The sequence below is a fragment of the Cydia pomonella genome, chromosome 6 (genome assembly GCF_033807575.1).
Source record: "Cydia pomonella isolate Wapato2018A chromosome 6, ilCydPomo1, whole genome shotgun sequence".
NCBI classification, from domain to species: Eukaryota; Metazoa; Arthropoda; class Insecta; order Lepidoptera; family Tortricidae; genus Cydia; species Cydia pomonella.
Window position 1 is genome coordinate 18424499 of NC_084708.1, and position 18628 is coordinate 18443126.

Genomic DNA, 18628 nt, shown 5'->3' on the forward strand with positions numbered 1-18628 from the left:
AAGAAAAGAGTCGTGGAATGTATTGGGCCCCATACATTCCACGACTCTTCTCTTTCCGCACAGACTCTACCAACGCATTTTTTATTTATGTGGTACATACTTAATACGTATTTGATGTGCAGATAAATTTAAGAGATTACGTTGCAGACAGAACTAGCTACAGTGCTTCACACCAAAACGAAGAGGGTTGACGTCCTTGTCTCTGGACCGAATATCTTGGAGATGTTGAGAAGAAGAACTTGGAGCCCTATTCTGATATTACAACTTGATACCACCTTAAACATCGGTCACGCTGATTGGTGAAATTCGTGCGAGAGGTCATCACCAAGATGATCGTCAAGGTCGTATCAAAACCAGTACAAACTATAACAGGTTGTTACATCTGAATCGGGCTCTTGGCGTTGCGACTTTACTATAAATATTGTTTTATAAGTACTAGCCATAATTCTATTAACATTCTTTTACTAACTTTGACTTTATCACTGCAATCAAGTTTTTATAAGGAAATAAATTATTTGCTGTAGTTGTACCCAGAGCACAGGTAAATAGCTCTTACCGTAGCTCGATTACAGCAACAATACGCCGTCCAAATAGACAAACGCGTGCTATAATATGGTCATTATTCTAATTGGAATGTTTGGGCAAGAGCGGCGCGTGAAATTAGGGCAAGCGCGGATCGTAGGCCTGTCATTACGGTGCCGCCAGACGAGCTTCTCTGAAATGAACTAGCCAGAGGCGCCATTCACAAAGCTTACCGACTGCTTTACTGCAGATAAACTAGTAGGTATAAGTTGTTATGAATCTTTGGATTTAAGTTACACAAGGGAGGATCGCGTAGTCGAATAAAAAATGTTTTGTGAATAGATATGCGACTCTATTTACACTGCGCTTTAGGCCGTGTACACACTCGCCAGCGCATGCTTGCAGCTTTTTCTTACTCTAACCAAACAAATCAGGAAAAAAAACTTTAAAAGGAAGGGCAATTAATATTGCTGCTACAAAATCCAGCAGGATAAGAAAGGAGATGTGGCCCCTGTGAGAAATATTTGAAATAGTCAATACCAATTGATTGTCAGCTCATTACTAGTAATCAGTTCAACATTCAGTCTACCTTGAACGGCAGCGGTATCATGGTCGCATTTTTATCACCTGTCATATCATGCGTCACTTTCGCACTCACATACTTGTTAGAACGTGACAGGCATAGTGACAAGTGATAAAGAGCAGACCATAGATATTCCTATCTACGGTTGTAATATAAATACAGTAGGTATTGTTGCTTTTATGTTTTTTATTTATTATTAAACGAACTGTTGACATTTTATTTAACAATAATTACTCATATTTCAATTTCTATATGCATGTTTGTAAGGTCTTTTCACCTAGGTCTTTTTCGAACCGCCTTTTTCTATTAGAGTTACTTAGGTATTTGTGTGCCATTTTTTTCCAGTTTTTTCCTATTGTTTATATGAGCTGCTTTTATGGTTACTTATAGTAATTTAAGCTTATCTATACCGTAAAATGGGGTGAGTAGGGATTGCGGGGGAGAGTAGGGATGCGAATCCAGAATTTCTTTTTTCAGTAGCTAGTTTGATTTTCGGGCTCAGATTGCTCTTAAAGTAATTGGAGTATATTTTAAGACATATTTTTTCTTCTTTTGTAAACACTAAGTTGCCAAATCATACAATTTAAAAACAAATTCACTGTCAAAGTTGATGCTAGAACGCGGTGGATTTTTGTTTCAATTAAACTTCGTTTTTTATGTGAAATGTGCCAAAATAAGTGTTCATCAATATTTCGGATATCATTTATATACTTACGAGGCTTATTGAAAACAGAAAAATATAAGTTATATTTTCCTTATTTATAATGGTTTCAACATAGAAGACGGATCAACCGCATTTGAGGAATCTTATGGGGTGAGTAGGCATGTATTGTGGGGTGGGTTGGCACGACAACGGGGGCAATTGGGTCATGAATGGGGACAGTTGGTGTTACGAACGGGGTGTACCGGGGTGGTAGAGGTGGGCGTTAATTTACATGAGTAGTCAAAAGTCTCTTACATTATGATTAAATGGTAAATATTATTTAAAAAATCATTGAAGTATCGGAGGAGTTGAGGAAATTGCAAATTAAATAAACATGTTACATTAAAATGCGCCCATTACTGAGTATTGAACCGACTTTAACCGACTTAACCAGTACATTCTGTTTTTAATCTTTGGCTAATGTCAAACATTTCCGCGCCGAAAACCCAGGGGTATGATCATGTCTCAAGTGAAACAAACGCACTGCGTAAGTAATTGTCAATGAGCGGAATTCTTCATAGCAAAAATCAAACTGTCAGAGGGATTGACCTAACTGTTTTATCGACTTATCGATAAATATTTGTCACTTAACGAAACACAGGTGTCCCTATAACTACAATTTGAGGACTTTTTACACAGAACTCTGCACCCATTATATACTATGTGTAATACGAGTATCAATACTGTTGTCGGCAAAGTCAATAAAGTTGCTTATTGTTAATATTTGAACTTGGCTGTCATTCATTTCACATTTATGTTTTTTACCTTTTTAATTCCATATAGACCAAAGTAATGAAAACATATACATCTAAAAAAACATAAACATAAAGGTCGCAACTTGCAGAAAACATTAAATCCTTTGTTAATGTAGGAGCATAAATAAAACATAATTTTGCTACATAAATAAAATATTCTCTTGACAAGTCAAGCTATTGTCATAATCGGAAAGTGTCAACCCTAGCAATTTTCCCATCTCACCCCATTGCTATTCCTTCTAACCCCAACTACGGGGTGAGCTGGGATTGCCTACTATTATGTGTTTATCGTTGAAACTATGAAATGAAACAAAAAATGATCAATGTCAAACTACACCAGGAACACTTTTTTTTGCGTATAAATCAATGTGCCACTTATAAAAATAAACTTTTATTCATATTTGAACTTCGATTTTACGGTAGTGATTTATTTATTCGCCGTTACTGACGGTGAGGTGGTACAGACGAGTGATAGTTTCGCTGGTCAGTACTCAAGTTTAAAACAAATAAATAAAAGAAATGTAGAAGGACCGTACATTCCAATTTGCCTCTTAGTTTATTCTTGTTAATAAAAATAGTATTTATTTTAATGCACCTTGGTTTTAATAGTACCTTATAACGTAATAAAACTCTAGTCGAGCGAGGATATAAGCTAGGATGTAGGATGTAAGTGTTTTTTTTCAAACGAAAATAGTCGTATAATTAATTTTATATTCAATTGTTTTATGCTCGTAGAAAAATTTAAAGTTAACTCAGACAAACAGGCGGCGTCATTGAAGAGTGTACTCGTAATAAAAATGTGTTTTGTAGAGATAGAAGAGATGGTAATTACAGGAGGTCCGAGCCAAGAGTTCTGTTTTCGATACTAAACTAAAAGGACAAAAGCGTCATTCCAGCCGTTACCTACATATGCCTGTTTATTGTAGCTCCTGAGTAACCAAGAGTCGGAGCTCGTGGGTTCCGTACCCCGATTTTTATCTCAAACGGTGAGCCGACGTTTCCATCCGCGTAATTACAGAGTTTAGGGCCTAGAGTGAATTATTAGGCCTGCGATGCCGTAATCAACACAATAATTGTTATCCAGCGCTGTTTGGAGAACGTTTTTGTGGTCACTGTACTCGCGGCCACAAATTGAATTTCGTGCAATTGCCAGCTAACGGTTGCTCCTTTGTTGTGCTTTTAGCTTTGATCGGAATCAGATTTAGCTTTGTCTGTCGAAGTAGCGGTTCTTAATTAAATTGGCGCCTTCTATATCTACATGATCCGATTTAGATAACTACGCGATAAGATCCGCAAACATTTTGTTTACTATCGAAATAATTTATTTCATTCCAAATGGCCTCAAGGGGAAACGTCAGTTGCCTTTACGCTCTCGACTGCTTCTTGCCCTATATAAAATTGTACCTGTAGTATTAGAAGATTTGACTAAGATAACAGAGTTACCCTACTCGATTAGTATATAATGAAAAAAATATTTCGATATAGTCTTCGTAGTTATCGCGTAGGTATATAGTTACTCTTCTTTTTCCCTGTTAAAGGAGTTATGCAAATTGCAATAAGTTCTGTGTGTACTAAAGTAATGGTATGAACCATGGCTCAGGCGATTTACACAAAGGACCGTTACTAATATCTAACCTCCTAATGTCTATGCTCCGAATACCCTAGACTGCACGCCGCACTAACGTATCCACATTAGCCCAGCTCAAATTGGAAAAGGAACCTAGACTATCCACCATCTGTCTTCAATGTACTGAAACACTTCGGTCACGTAGCTTGCAGAGACCCTGGCAACTTGGAGAGACTTGTGGTGATGGGAAAGGTGGACGGCAGACGGCCTAGAGGACCAAGTCCATCGAGAAAGTGTGACCTAATATCCGTCTAAATGAACATCACACTAAGCAACGCTTTCCACAAAGCAACCGACAGGGAGAAGTGGAGAGCTGCCATAGGGAAAATTAGCAAGCGGAGTCACGATCCTCCGACCAACTTAGAAGAAGAAGAATGTCTGACTACAGGGGTAAGACATTCTTCTTCTTCCATAAAATATTGCAAATTTCTGTTTAACTTGTTTCTTTATTGACCGAGCGACGCGAAGGTCTTCGATTCAGCTTGGACAAAAATGATTTTGTACTCGTATGTGACTACCTGTCTGGCCTAGTGGGCGGGACCCTGCCTATGAAGCCGATGGTCCTGAGTTCAAAACAATCAAATCCAGGTAAGGGCGTTTCTTTGTGTGATGAGCACGGATATTATTTTCCTGAGTCATGGGTGTTTTAAATATTTAATAATGTACATATTTAAGTATTTATGAATAATATATATATATATACCGTTGTCGACAACACAAGCTTTATTGAGCTTACTGTGGCACCTAGTAAACTTGTGTAATAATGCCCTATAATATTTATATTATTTATTTATATTTAAATGTCCGGACGTTTTAGTCTAGAGTTAGACCAAGCTAAATTGGCAACGATTTTGATAGACCAGCTTGTGCAAGTGTTAAGTAAACGTTATAATTTCATAGAGGTTTGACGTTTAAAAACATTGCACTGTCTGGGCTGTCAAAATCGCTGCCAACTTATCTTGGTCTGGCTCTACAGGTCGAATTTCTCAACTGATTCTCGTGAAAGTTTGTGAGATGGTTCGATAATTTTACTATATACTTAGGTTTTTTGTCGATTCATTTTTTTATTGCGGAGCCATGAGAGAACTTCGCAAGGCCTACAGCTCACAGAACCACTAGTAATAAATACACATGTCTAAATGACAGGGGACAAACGATAACCAAAAGTTTGTAGTTCATTAATAGAAATCTATAATATCTATAAAAAGTATCTACTTCTATATGAATGGCCTTTTCAAAGTCCACTGTTCGTGTTGACAGGAAGGTTAAAATAATTATGATTCAATTCTTATGAATATTTTATTCTTATTTCTTATTACAATGGTTGTTGCTAGTTTGCTTCAATAGTTTGATATTCAGGTATAAATATTGTTGTTACAAGTTATTCAAAATGTATGTTTGGCAGGAACTTTATTTATTATTAATAAGTGAGGAATAAATGTTTCGTGTTATTGTAAGTTTTATGATATTTGTCTGAATATGATGGTTTCTAAAATGTGGACGAGCATAATATTACCAAACAAAGATTAACTCCCGTTAAAACATTTTACGCCAGTAAAATAAATCGAGCAAAATCGGAATAAAGCAAAATTCGTAACAGAAACTGCTGAACGTTTTTTACCCACTAACCCACAAGTTGTTCAAGTCAAACTAAAGCTTTTAAAGCAAAACAAGGAAACTACAGCGCAATTTATTTTCCTAGGGCGGCGCCCGCCCTCGCAAATTCATTACCAGCACAACCTGGCGCTTCCGTTTCCGTAGCTAAACACGTATTTTACTAACCAAAGTGTTGCATAGTTCAAACTCCATTGCTTATTTAGATTATACACTCATGTACGTGACAATGCAATGCTTTCAATGGATGTTGTGTAAGATTGAAGTATCATTTTAAAGAGACTTTTGGTACAAGTTCGGTAGTGGAGCGTTATCGTGATTTCGCCTGGCTGACGTGACTTCGTTTGCTCAGGCGCTTTGAGGAAAACTAACATAAACATCGATGCTTGCTTTCTATTACTTACGTGTGCTATGCTGCTATGTCTTTTTAAGCTTCCGTGCTTAGTGAAATTTATGCGAATGTTATGAGTCAGGAAGGGTGAGTTTAAAACTTTGCCTACTTAGGCTATACAAGGGGCAAAAAGCTATACTTTCATTTATCGAGGATCCTGCAATACTTATTTTGTTTTGACATATAAATCTTACTTTTACTATTTATGTCCTTAATTATATGTGTAAATGTCATGTCATAGCCAACTAGGAACCCTTATAGTTTCGCGATGTCCATTTGTCTATCCTTCCACGGCTTAGTTTTTTAGGAAATTTTGTCGCTCCGAAAGTCTAAAATTACGTCCCACCTCCCTTTAACTGAATGTAAGTACATAAGGCTTAAAAAAGGCCTTCTAGTAGGAGTTATATCTTTATAAAATCGTAAGTACAGCGGAACTTTTAAATCCGCCCGTTGAGACGGATTGGCAAATACGGAACTCTACGCTGAACATGGTTCCACACGCTCATTCGGGTTTTATACACCACATTAGTAGCAAAGAAATATACGGCCCACCTGACAAAAATACGTTTGTACTAAAATGTACTTTATCTTGTAACTAAGTTATATCGTGTTACTAGTAGATTAAATGATTATTGCCAAAATTGAATATATAATAGCACTTTGCGAACGCTTTCGCTACAATCCACGGCTCCAGAGTCTCGTTCTCTTGTCACGACTGCTTGTATGTAATTCAATTACAATAATCGGATTCTCTTTAACATCGGTCCGCTAACTAACTATAATAAACATTCAGTCAAAATACACTTCGCTAATATAATCTCTAAGTAAAATAAATCAAGGTTTAGTTTCGTAATACGGCACGAACTTCGAAAAGCGGTTTGTCCGTAAAAGGTTGCTGGTTTGAGGCTACAAATAACAAGACGTTATTACTAGGTAAGTACGTGAGGCGTTCGCTGCTCCTATTGTCTTATTTTAAGAAAGTTTGGTTTGGATAACAAGTAAAAATCAAATTAGTAGTTTTGACGCTACAGTGGAACCATTGTGGAACACAACATAAAACTTTCCCACCCACCAACATTCGCACTAACGCACATAGAACTGCTGAAACCATAACCCTTTACTATGACTACAATAATTATAGTTTCTAAGTATTTATATATATTTCTCACGATTTACTTACCAGAGTTCTCGTAAGCCAACATTGATTCTTCTTATGACTATGTTTAAGCCCCAGTTATTGGCATGAAAAGAAAATGCAATTAGTATGTATAACTAGGTACACAGATCTATGTGCAATTTTTATTCATGGAAAAAAAAGATCAAATCTTATAAGAATCGATGTTACGACACATAAATCTTGATTTGTTTAAAAAAATTATGTATAAAAAATAACTCTCAAAATAATATGTCGGAAAGTGATACTGGTAATAAGTTAAAACCAAACATATACAATAAAGTATGTAATGAACAGGCAATTGGTTCGCGATATCTGCGGCTGTTTATACTGAAGTTGTGATCTCGTCGATTGCCAGATCCCAGATAAGAAGCAATTAAGCGCGCCGGCGCACATACATAACCATTAACCACTTTTCCGAGTCCGGTTGATAAATAAAATCTCGTATTTGCGCTCGCCCACTGGCCAGTGATATATAAACGTTTGTTAATTAGGTTATCTCCCAGCGGCATCTTCAAAGGGCTCAGTTTAAAAGGCTCGTTGATATTAAAAATGCCGCTTATAACTTTTGTCATAAATCACCCTCTGGCTCGTCGAGGGCGCGAAAAAATGCGATCTACTTCCAACAAAAAATATGCAAGTAATGACTAACGCACTCTGAGAGCTTTTTTAAGTCACCCCGGACGGTGATGGAATTAATAATCTTGGGCAATAAGTAGTTAATAGCGAAGTGCTGTCACCGCGCTCCCGAAAAACGGTAAAAGCTTCGTCATTGTTTTCTTATTCCGTCACCCAGAGGAATATTGTGCACGTCAAAAATTACAATTCAATATTATAGATACATATTACTTATACCATCTGCGGAATATTAAATGCTCAATAGCTGCGGGCATTTACCAAAACATGCACTAAATGTCTATATGAAATCGTAAATCGAGATCTACTCGATAAATTTTAATAACCCATCGTTATGTGATTAATCCATTTTTTTCTGGATTAATCCAATACTAAATAGCTGTCAATACTAAATTTGTACTGAAGTGAAAGCGACACCGAGAAAATAAATGTATTAAAGTTGACATCCAATTCCCAATGAATGCATCGTTGCGGTCATCAAATATTTATTACTTTTTGTATGGATAATTATAATAATTTGTGTCAAAATGTTAAAAAAGTGTTTTTTAACAGTGAGTGAAACAAAAATTTTCACCACTATTGTTATTATGTGAGGAAAAAATATTACAAATAAAATCCAAATGAACACTATTAAATATTTATCATTCAAAATAATGCATTCAAATTTTATTTAGGTGTACGTGCTAATATAGTAACCAAGGACCCATATGGTATTGTATATGGTTCTTGATAGTAACATTCAAACGAGCATTCTGTATACGGCATACTGCACGTATACTATTAAAACAGGACCCTGCAGAAAACTGCACCCGCAAAAAATATAATGTTTGGTGCCAAAGAGCCCTAAGTCAATTCCACCAGCCAAAATGAGGAAACAACTCAAAATGTGCGTCTAATTACGTTGCCACTCTTGTAGATAAAATGCAACTTTCTCATGAGTTTTTGAAGTATCAAGAGAGCCTTTACCAACTGGTGAGGTGAAAAAATATTATCGCTGCTTAAATTGTTACTTGCGACGAAATACCTATTCGAAACAATTTCAGAAACTTCAGATGGTTTGAATAGTGATGAAAAGTACCGATTACTTAAACAAACATTTTAATGAAATTCAATAAGCAGCTTATATAAAAAACATGCTGAAAGCAAAACAAAAATGTCGAGTAAAATTTGCTTGTTTAAAGTAACCATTCTTATTTGCTCAACTAAGGCTAAAGTGAAGTGTAGTGTGCAGTGGTCACGCTACACGGCCAGCAATCGAGATACGTCAGGCAGATAGCGCTCATAATTTTGATATCAAATGAAATAATACCTGATCTAATAATAACACTATGTGCGTGGTGTCTTCATTTAGCCTAACCTTAGTGGTCTAGGAGATGGCAGAAGAAAAAAAAACACTTCATAAAATCTTGTTTTAATAATTAAAAGTGTATGACTATCACTAGTATTGACACACGGTATTGAAACATGGAAAATCGTCGCGACGGTTGAACAAGAACAGCATCAGCATACCTACAATCGGTGTCAAGTTAAAGACATCCTTTGATTGGATTATAATTAAGGTTAGGACCAGAAACAAAATATTTCATAGTTTGCGGTTTAGCCTCAAGTTTCGCCAGTTTGTTGAAATATTTGATAGAATAGAATGGCGTGTAAAAAATAGTAGTTTAACAAACACCAATTGTTTTGAGCTCCTGGTGTATAATGTTGTTTAAACAAGAGCATGTAGTGGGTACAAGGCGCATTAATATGCCATGTAACATCCATCTGGCGCAATTAATGCACGTTATGCATACAAATAGGGTTCAATGCTCACGCTTAGGTTGGTAATTATTTGTGTGCTAACTGTTGCAATAAACAACTAGTTTTAAAATGTTCACGACATGTAATATAAAGTACTTATTACTTAATTTTTTATACTTTGTTTTAATATTATTAACAATAACAATATACTTAATCGAGTCTTTGTGTTATTAAAATATGACATATTCTTAAGGAATAATGATCGGGTAGTCATTAATAATGCATAATAAAAATTAATAAAATAAATATTATAGGACCTCCCTTCACCAATTGACTAAGATCCACAGTAAGCTAAGAAGGCTTGTGTTGTGGATACTCAGATAACGATATAATATATAATATACAAATACTTGTGTATGTATGACACCCAGCAAATGACATGACTCAAGAACAAATATCTGTGCTCGTCACACATATCCTTACCAGGATTCGAACTCAGAACCGTCGGCTCACTGCCGACTAGGCCAGACCGGGCGTCAAAAAACGCAGTTTTTTAGTAAACACAGTACTTTAAAAAAAATAAGTAAGTTGGTTTAAGGTCTTTTTCCGATTTCATCAAAAGGAAAAGAGCCTTAGGGGACACTTCGAACTGGGTAGGTAATTACCTGCATACAGCGTCGGAATATTCTAGTTCATTGCCTACACAGTATGTATATGCTACGAAATTTTTTGTACATATTACCTGTAACATGTTACGATAGGCATGTACGTTAAGCTTTAATGAGTTAGGCTGCTATCATATATTTGCTAGTAAAGCGTAAACATATTAAAAGATCAATATGGCGTTTAATGAGTGTTGGGCTCGGCCCTCGTCGAAAGCAGAGCGTCGGTTTATGATTACCCGTCCCCTGTAATAATAAAATATCGACAAGCCGCCTTTATCGACTGTCTGTTCGATAAGCATCCGTGACGAATTCGCACCATCGGACTATGCATGCTGCTCCAACCAACTAACTGAAAAACGACTTATCACACATAATAATCAACCAAAAAAACACTTTCACACAAAACCAAAAAGTTCAGAATTAAATGAGATCTAATTACCTTACAACGTTTAATTTTTGCTCGTAAGAAAATGACCGAGATATTCGTATCGATATAAATTTATTTCCAATTATAATGCTCGTCGTCCCACAGTTTATTTCGGCTTTTTGGGAGCGAATAAAGGTGGTACAAGAAGACTAATAAACTTAAGACGATAGTAGTCGACCGTTCTCTCATACAAACGTAGTCCCTCTTTTCCTCCCTGGATATTGTCTTTATAGAAAATATTCACTGTTATTGAATAAATGTTATATCGTCGGCTGAGAATAAGTTTGTGCCATATCCATTTTTGAGCAAAATCGTTTTTTAACGATTCCTAAAATAGGTAACAAAAAATATGCTACAATTGACACTAATCAGTTTTAAATTATCACAAAAGTTATGACAAAACTTTGTGTCATGTCATACATTGTACACGTGTGTACGTATAGGGGAAAGTTCGATAATAATAATAATCAAGGAGTGTTACATACAACAACAACATATCTCGAGCAACAAAGCATACCATCGCTATGAAGATTATAATACTGTGTAGCTTAATTCATACTTTTCCAAAACTTGTTACGATAATGGATAAAAAAATTATAGTTTTTGAGAAAATCTACGATCTCCTAACATCGAGATAAGTTGCGACATCTTCCGATGTAACACCCCTTTATTTTGACTATTTGATAAATATAAAAATACCATATTACCATCTATTATACAAATTAATATTTATTAATCCAAAAAAGTACTTCTTATAAACATTTTATAGCTGATCTGTATCATTTGTGCCAACCAAAACAATATGTTATTACATTAGGACCTCTAGCGGACAATACTTAGTATTTTAATACGAAATTGTGGTATCTTTTAGGACCAGCTGTAATAAAAATAGTCTGAAATCTAATACTAATAAAATAAAAAAATAAGACTAATTTCAGCATGCCTTCGGCGTAAGTTTCGTGAGACTAGCCTTGGAGTTCACATGAAATTGAACTCGCTTCTCTTCCGTTCAAGGCAACACAAGCAAAAAAAAACGGACATTTTGCTGCTCTGTTTTCGTCGATATTTTTTATTTATTATTACTTTTCTTTGGTTAAAACTAACTTTAAGAATTTCTTGACTATTATTGGCTTAAAGGACTTCAATTTTCTTATTTGATAGGTCTTTCTGTGGTGCTATTGGATTGGTTATTTTGTCTCTTTTGTATAGTTGTTAAACATTTGGAACAAGAAATAACGAGCATCAGATAGTGTCATGATAAGCGTATCTGTGGCAGATTGTCCTTCATCAGAGGTTCTCAAACTTTTATATCCCGTCCCCCTCATATATTGGTGATAGGAGCACTGCTCCAGTTTGAAATGTTTCGATCCCGCACTAGAATCGGGTAACTCAAGAACAAATAGAGCAATTAACCTAGAAATGGAGATCACGCTAGGTACTCTAAAAAATGCAAATTAGTACAAGTAACATTTGCAAATACTTAATTAGAATCACCATTTCGTTAAGAACCATTTAAAACACGTAGACTATAATCACATTCCGGTCTACTTTCCACGCTGATTGACCACCTGTCTCTCAAGTGCTAATCTTCACATGATAATGATTAATACCTTGCGATGGTTTTACTAATTACTTTGATTATTTTATACTAACTATATTAAATGTTATTTACGAAGTTATGAATGCTGTATTTTCTAATATGAGTACCTAGTAACAAAGACATTATAGGATCCACCGCGTCACTAAATATAAGGCTCGATTATACAATCATACACGGATCGATATAGCCCCACAGCAAAGCAAAAGGGGAGATATATATACTTAAATAATTAAATGCATACTTTTATGATTACTTACATACATAGACAACAGACATACAGAAACACATAGGTACATTATTGGTGAACAAAGGACAGATAAAGATATTCGAGATAATTTAATAAATAAAAAAACTATCCCGTATAACCCAGAACTTCCATCAGCTTCGTAGGGAGGAGCTACATCACAATAATTATAAATAAAAATATAGTTGCTTAGAATTAGAAAAAATATATTGTAACACACAACACGGGGCAGGCCCAGGAGGGGATGGCGAGACGACTTTGACACTTTTCTTTACAACTGGCCGGAGGAAGCACAAAATAGGCAATTATGGAGAATCAGGGGAGAGGCCTTTGCCCAGCAGTGGGACACTCAAATAGGCTAAGAAAAAAAATCACAAGCATGTTATAAATGTGCTTACGGCACTTGATGAATTTTAATATAATTTCTACCAATTTGGCTAGAATACTTATTTTGTCACATACCTATCAGGCGAATATGATTTATTTTAAATACCTAGTAACGTAGTGGCATGTCTATTTCAAATCTTGGTTCTCCAATTGTTACTAATCGACCACCTGTTTCTTAAATGCTCATTTAAAATGATTCATAAAGTGCCATTATTATTGCGCGTGAATTATTAATAGGTTTCGAGTGTTTCGACAAGGCTTGTTTTTTACTTACATAGTACAGACATTTGTGTACCTACTAATAATACGAGTATGCAACAGTGTTGCAGCGTGAAAATACTGCCGATTGCATTACGGCCGCAAGTGTCAAAAACGATGTTACTGCTCGGATATTTGACATTCGCAGCTGCGGTCGGAATACGACGTCACATTAAAAAGCTCCGCTCCCGCCTCAACGCACCCCGGTCGCATATTAAAAAAAAACCCGCTACACATCCTCGCAACGCTCAGCTACCTCGCACCTCGTTGCGCATCTTTGCTACGCATCCTCGCACCATTCAACTACCTCGCACTTTGGTCGAAGCGCAGCCTTAATTAGGTGTTTCATGAATGGGTCTGGTATCCTAAGTTGCAGATACCTACAACGATACACTGTAGTACACTAATTTAGCAGCTGTTAGTAATTTTAAAAACTACCGTTGCTGGCATTGGGACTAATGTCACTGAACGGTGATAGACAATCATTTATTTTTCTCTGTAGAAAAAGTGTCGATACCTATAATACAATTCGAGAAACCGAAGCCGCCCAATTCACAAAACATACTTTTTTCTGGATTTGTGGCTTGCCATATAGCTTGAGCCCGAGAACCATGAAAAGTGTTCTTAATCGCAGATCACACTGATACGGGTAGCTTAAGACGAAACATTAAGGAATCTTTATAAACAAGAACAGCAGTGCTAACGGATCAAACAAAATGTCGGTTTTACGCACTAATAGAGCTGCACCAGAGTTTGTCACAGTATTTTTTGCCAAAGTTCGTTTACCCTACTGTCATTCACGAAGTCGAGAAACGGTATCCGATAAAAAATAACGAATCGTGACCGATAAGTTAATCTACTTACTCTAACTTAATTTTTGCTTGACAACCAACAATTGACTTTATATTAAGTTGGAAGGGCTACAAGATTTTAATTTCCAATTAGACAGTGCCCATTTTATTAAGACAATACTGATCTTGAAAACACTGCGGAAATCACAGGAAATGTTACATTTTTCCCAAAGGTTCCAAATTAAATATAAAGTTACCTTAGTTAAGTAAGCCAAAAACGCCCTGTAAATAAGTATTTTTTGTGTCTTTTCACCACTAATATTTTACATCTGTTCTTAATTAATCTAATTAATATTTAATAGTTCTGTATCTAATTGGTCAAAGTGAAAAAGTAGCTTGTTCAAAATTTTAAGTGCCTTCCTTCAAATGGAATGGTGTTTAATGTGTCATATATTAGTTGCGTCGATCTAAAGAACGTTCTCAATTTACTATGGAAATATTCTCGAGCATAAACATCCCCCATACAAAATGGAGAATGTTCTCGGGAAAGGTACAACCTCACCTCATACCACCACGAGGCGTTAAAAATATCAAACACCACTTCTCATCTTAGTAGGTGCTTTTTTCTGTCGTACCTAAGAGAAGCACCTACTACTTAGTACCTACGTAATGCATAATCAATGTTGATACTTGTGACAAGTTAAGCGAATTTGATACTTCAAGTATAATCCCTACCACTATTATGAATGCGAAAGTAACTCTGTTTGTCTATCTGTCTGTTACCTCATCATGCTTAAGCCGCTGCGCCGACTTAGATGAACTTTGGTATGGATAGTTTGTGGCCCAGGATAGGACATAGGATAGTTTTTGTCAATCATCATCACCGTCCGCTACCGTCACATGGGCGTAAGGTGAAAAATGTATTCACTACTCATAATTTATTATTATACAATAGTTCTTGTATAGTTGAATTATTATGTATATCGGTTGTGTTGTTACCTAGCTTTTAAGTGCTTTTTCATTTCCTGTAAATTTTTAACTATATGGTGCACAATAAAGAATATTTACTTACTTGTAGTAACGACCTATATTTTGACTAAGGCGTAGAGTTTGTGCAGTTAGAGCCTGTAGAGTTAGAAGCGTGGCTCTACAAGAGACTTGATAACTTTTTGACAAGTGCGAGCCTTATGTTTTGTCTTTAGTCTTGGCAATATTTTACATGAAAATGTTTTTGGTGGGATTACACTTCTTTTTGTAAGTTGCTTATGACAATCTTTCATCCCTTCATTTAAAGGGTTGAGGGTGATTTATCTATTAGAAATCCTGAAATACGTGTCTGGGGGCATCTTTTATACACTCGATTTTTTACTGATTCCCCATATTTTAACTACAACATAAATTATTTCCATGGGGTCCCAACCCAACGCGCACAAGTTTTTTGCAGAAATGCCGCCAGCATCCTTGGTACAATGCCTCAAGGACCTAGTTTAGATTTAAGCTAGTAATACTCTGTATATATATCCATTATGTACATTGTTATTATACATATTGAAGAAAAAAACTCAGTGGTAATAAGAAGTTTTAGAAACAATAGCTCCGAAAGTTTAAGAAAATGTCTGCCCCTTTTATTTTTACCAGTTGGTCTATAAAAAATGAAAAAAAAAAACAACGGGTTGCACTCCGGGAGTGCCGGCAGAAATGAAACCTTGAATATTAACATTGTGCATTTTTGATATTTTGGAATGGTTCGGGAATAATTTAGCACGAATTGCTTTAATTATCAGTATAAAAGTACAATCATTTATGTGGTAAAATACAATATTCATTTATTGTGCTATCGTACACAATCATATTACATTAAAAATGTAACACTTCAGAACTATTACAATTATTTAACATTAAAAAGTTTATCTCTCAAAAAAATCAATTTCCATCCCTAATTTCAACGACTCATACACCATCATCATTACTAAAACCATCATGGAGTTTTTCGATCAGGTTACGTGTCCGTCTTACGAATTTTCGATCTGACGAATCTCTCGGTCACGTGACCTGTGGCCAGTTTAACATTTTTTTCCCATCACAAAAAGTGCACAGCGCCGTTAAAGAAGTTCTCACTTCAAAAACAAGAGACCTATTAGCAGTATTAGTCTGAGTAGGTAGATGTAAATACCTACCAAGTAATAGAAAAGATCATAATACATTTCAATGTATAAGTAGGTATCTTTATTCGATGATTCGATTAAATTCAACGGCACCTTTTAATCTTCTGGGATATATTATAATACCTACTCAAAATTTTAATTTGCTCATTCATCGTCGGATTGGTGTATAATTCAAATCTCTTTTTCTGTATCATCGTAATTTACATACGCTAAATAAAAAGCGGTGTCATCACAAAAGATATTTGGAGGCAATATAAACATAATATCAATTTAAATTCCTTGTTAGTGGAGCGAAAGCCGACATTATACCTGAAAGTGGCGGCTTGCGATTGGTCGCCAGATCAACCAATGAGGGCCGGAGCCCGGGTACCGGTCGGGGCGCTCCGCCGCGCCGCAGCAGCGGGCGGGTCGAGAGCGAACCGAGCTCTCCGCGCCTCAGTTCCTTCACACACCTCGCTACGAAGTGACGTGAGCGCACATTCGTGTTTTTGTTGTCCTCATATTCTGAGAAATTCCGAACTGTTCTAAGTTTGTGGAAGTGACAATGCCGCGACCTTCCCGGGAATCATACGGAGATCAAAAGCCGCCCTACTCGTACATTTCATTGACGGCGATGGCAATATGGAGTTCCCCGGAGCGCATGCTGCCGCTTTCAGAAATCTACCGCTTCATCACGGACCGTTTCCCATACTACCGCCGCAACACGCAGCGCTGGCAGAACTCACTGCGGCACAACCTTTCCTTTAACGACTGCTTCGTGAAGGTGCCGCGCCGCCCGGATCGGCCTGGTAAGGGCGCCTACTGGACTTTGCACCCGCAAGCCTTCGACATGTTCGAAAACGGCTCGTTACTGAGGAGGCGCAAACGTTTTAAGTTGCAAAAAGGAGAGAAAGACAACCTCAACGCGGAGCTTGCTGCACTGGCCAGTTTTAATCGTGCATTTTTGGCTCGTCAAGCGGGTGGGCCACCGCCGCCGCCAGCTTTACCAAGTGCTAGCCTCTACACTCCTCCACTGTGCCCTCAACTCAGTCCAGAGCCAGCAGAATTGCCTGAAGTAGCAACAGTGACGATGTTACCTCCACAAAGGCCACGAAGAGCGTTCACGATAGACGCGTTGCTGGAGCCGGAGCCGGCGCAGTCACCGCCACAGCTGGCGATGCCACGTCTGGAGTTGGCGATGCCGGCACCGTACATCCTGGCAGCGCAGCGCTACCACGCCGAGCTGCTGCAGGCAGCGGCGCACGCGCTGCGCCCTTGCTACCTGCCGCCGCCACCGCTGCCCGTCGCGTGACACACCGCTCACTCGACCTGTCACAACATTTCGTGCAATGCTAGATTGTAAGTACTCGAAATATGAACAATATTTGTGCAGATTACAAAGTGCTCATCGATGAAAAATTCAATTCAGAAACATACATAAATACTCATAATCTGTATGTCTGTAGTTATACATTACGATTCATCTACTTAGATACAATTTACCAAATAAGTTACATTTTGTGGCATTTACTGATATACTTATAAGTATATTTGTTATAAACATAACCGTCGCTAACACGAAGAGTCGTTCAGTAGTGAGGCCTAAATGGTTATTTATAAGTGGCCGGCCGAGCGCGGCGAGAATCCCGGTAACCGTGGCTAAAGGAATAAACCGATTAAAAATATCAGTTGATATTTTGGTGATCTCACATATAGAAATGTAGGTGTATAATTAGTTTATGCGAACATTAGAGTTAAGGAACACCTATTTATTTAATCAGTAGGTAGGTAGATTTGAAGACTTTGATGGTCCTGTTATAAATACCTATATCCTCAAACACAATTGGATACTTCAAATGAAGTTCTCAAGTACAATGTTTACATCGAACAGTTTATTAATCATCATCTGGACAGAATAAATTGAACGTCAATGTGAATATATTATATAATAGTTTTCTTGTCTGAAAATGCAAGAAAACATTGTAGTAAATTTCGTAAGAACTGTTATTTATTTTAGTTGCTTAAAGAAATAACTTTATTGTTTATCTGTTTATATAAAAACGGTTAGATAAGTATTATTATTGTAAATATTGTTTAAATTGTTAAAAATTATGTATAGGAATATTAAATGAAAATTTTCTTATTAGTACAAATTTTGTTTCATTTTATTAAAAAATTGACTTCTTAAATTAGAAATCATAGTTTAGAAGAATGTGGGAGACTTTAGTAAATCGTCGTGGGGGGCGGGCCAAAGGGATAAAAAGCGTTTCTGTAAAAAAGGTTCTAGTTCGGTGGTCCGTTTCACGCGTAACGCGGCGAAACGCGCGCGTTTTGTCGACTAATAACGACTGATATTGGCTCGAGCTG

At 36.7% G+C, this 18628-nt stretch overlaps 1 protein-coding gene across 1 annotated transcript; it reads left to right on the forward strand.

Annotated features, from left to right (window-relative positions):
• The first annotated feature begins 16583 nt into the window (after positions 1 to 16583).
• LOC133519184 (fork head domain-containing protein FD4) lies at positions 16584 to 18404 on the forward strand. The gene has a single exon (XM_061853147.1). The coding sequence runs from the start codon at positions 16827 to 16829 to the stop codon at positions 17571 to 17573; it is 747 nt and encodes a 248-aa protein (XP_061709131.1). The 5' UTR covers positions 16584 to 16826; the 3' UTR covers positions 17574 to 18404.
• The last annotated feature ends 224 nt before the right edge of the window (positions 18405 to 18628 follow it).

What these genes read in the sequence shown, in the direction of transcription:
- LOC133519184 (XM_061853147.1), top strand. Translation starts at nt 16,827, where the DNA reads ATGCCGCGACCTTCCCGGGAATCATACGGAGATCAAAAGCCGCCCTAC.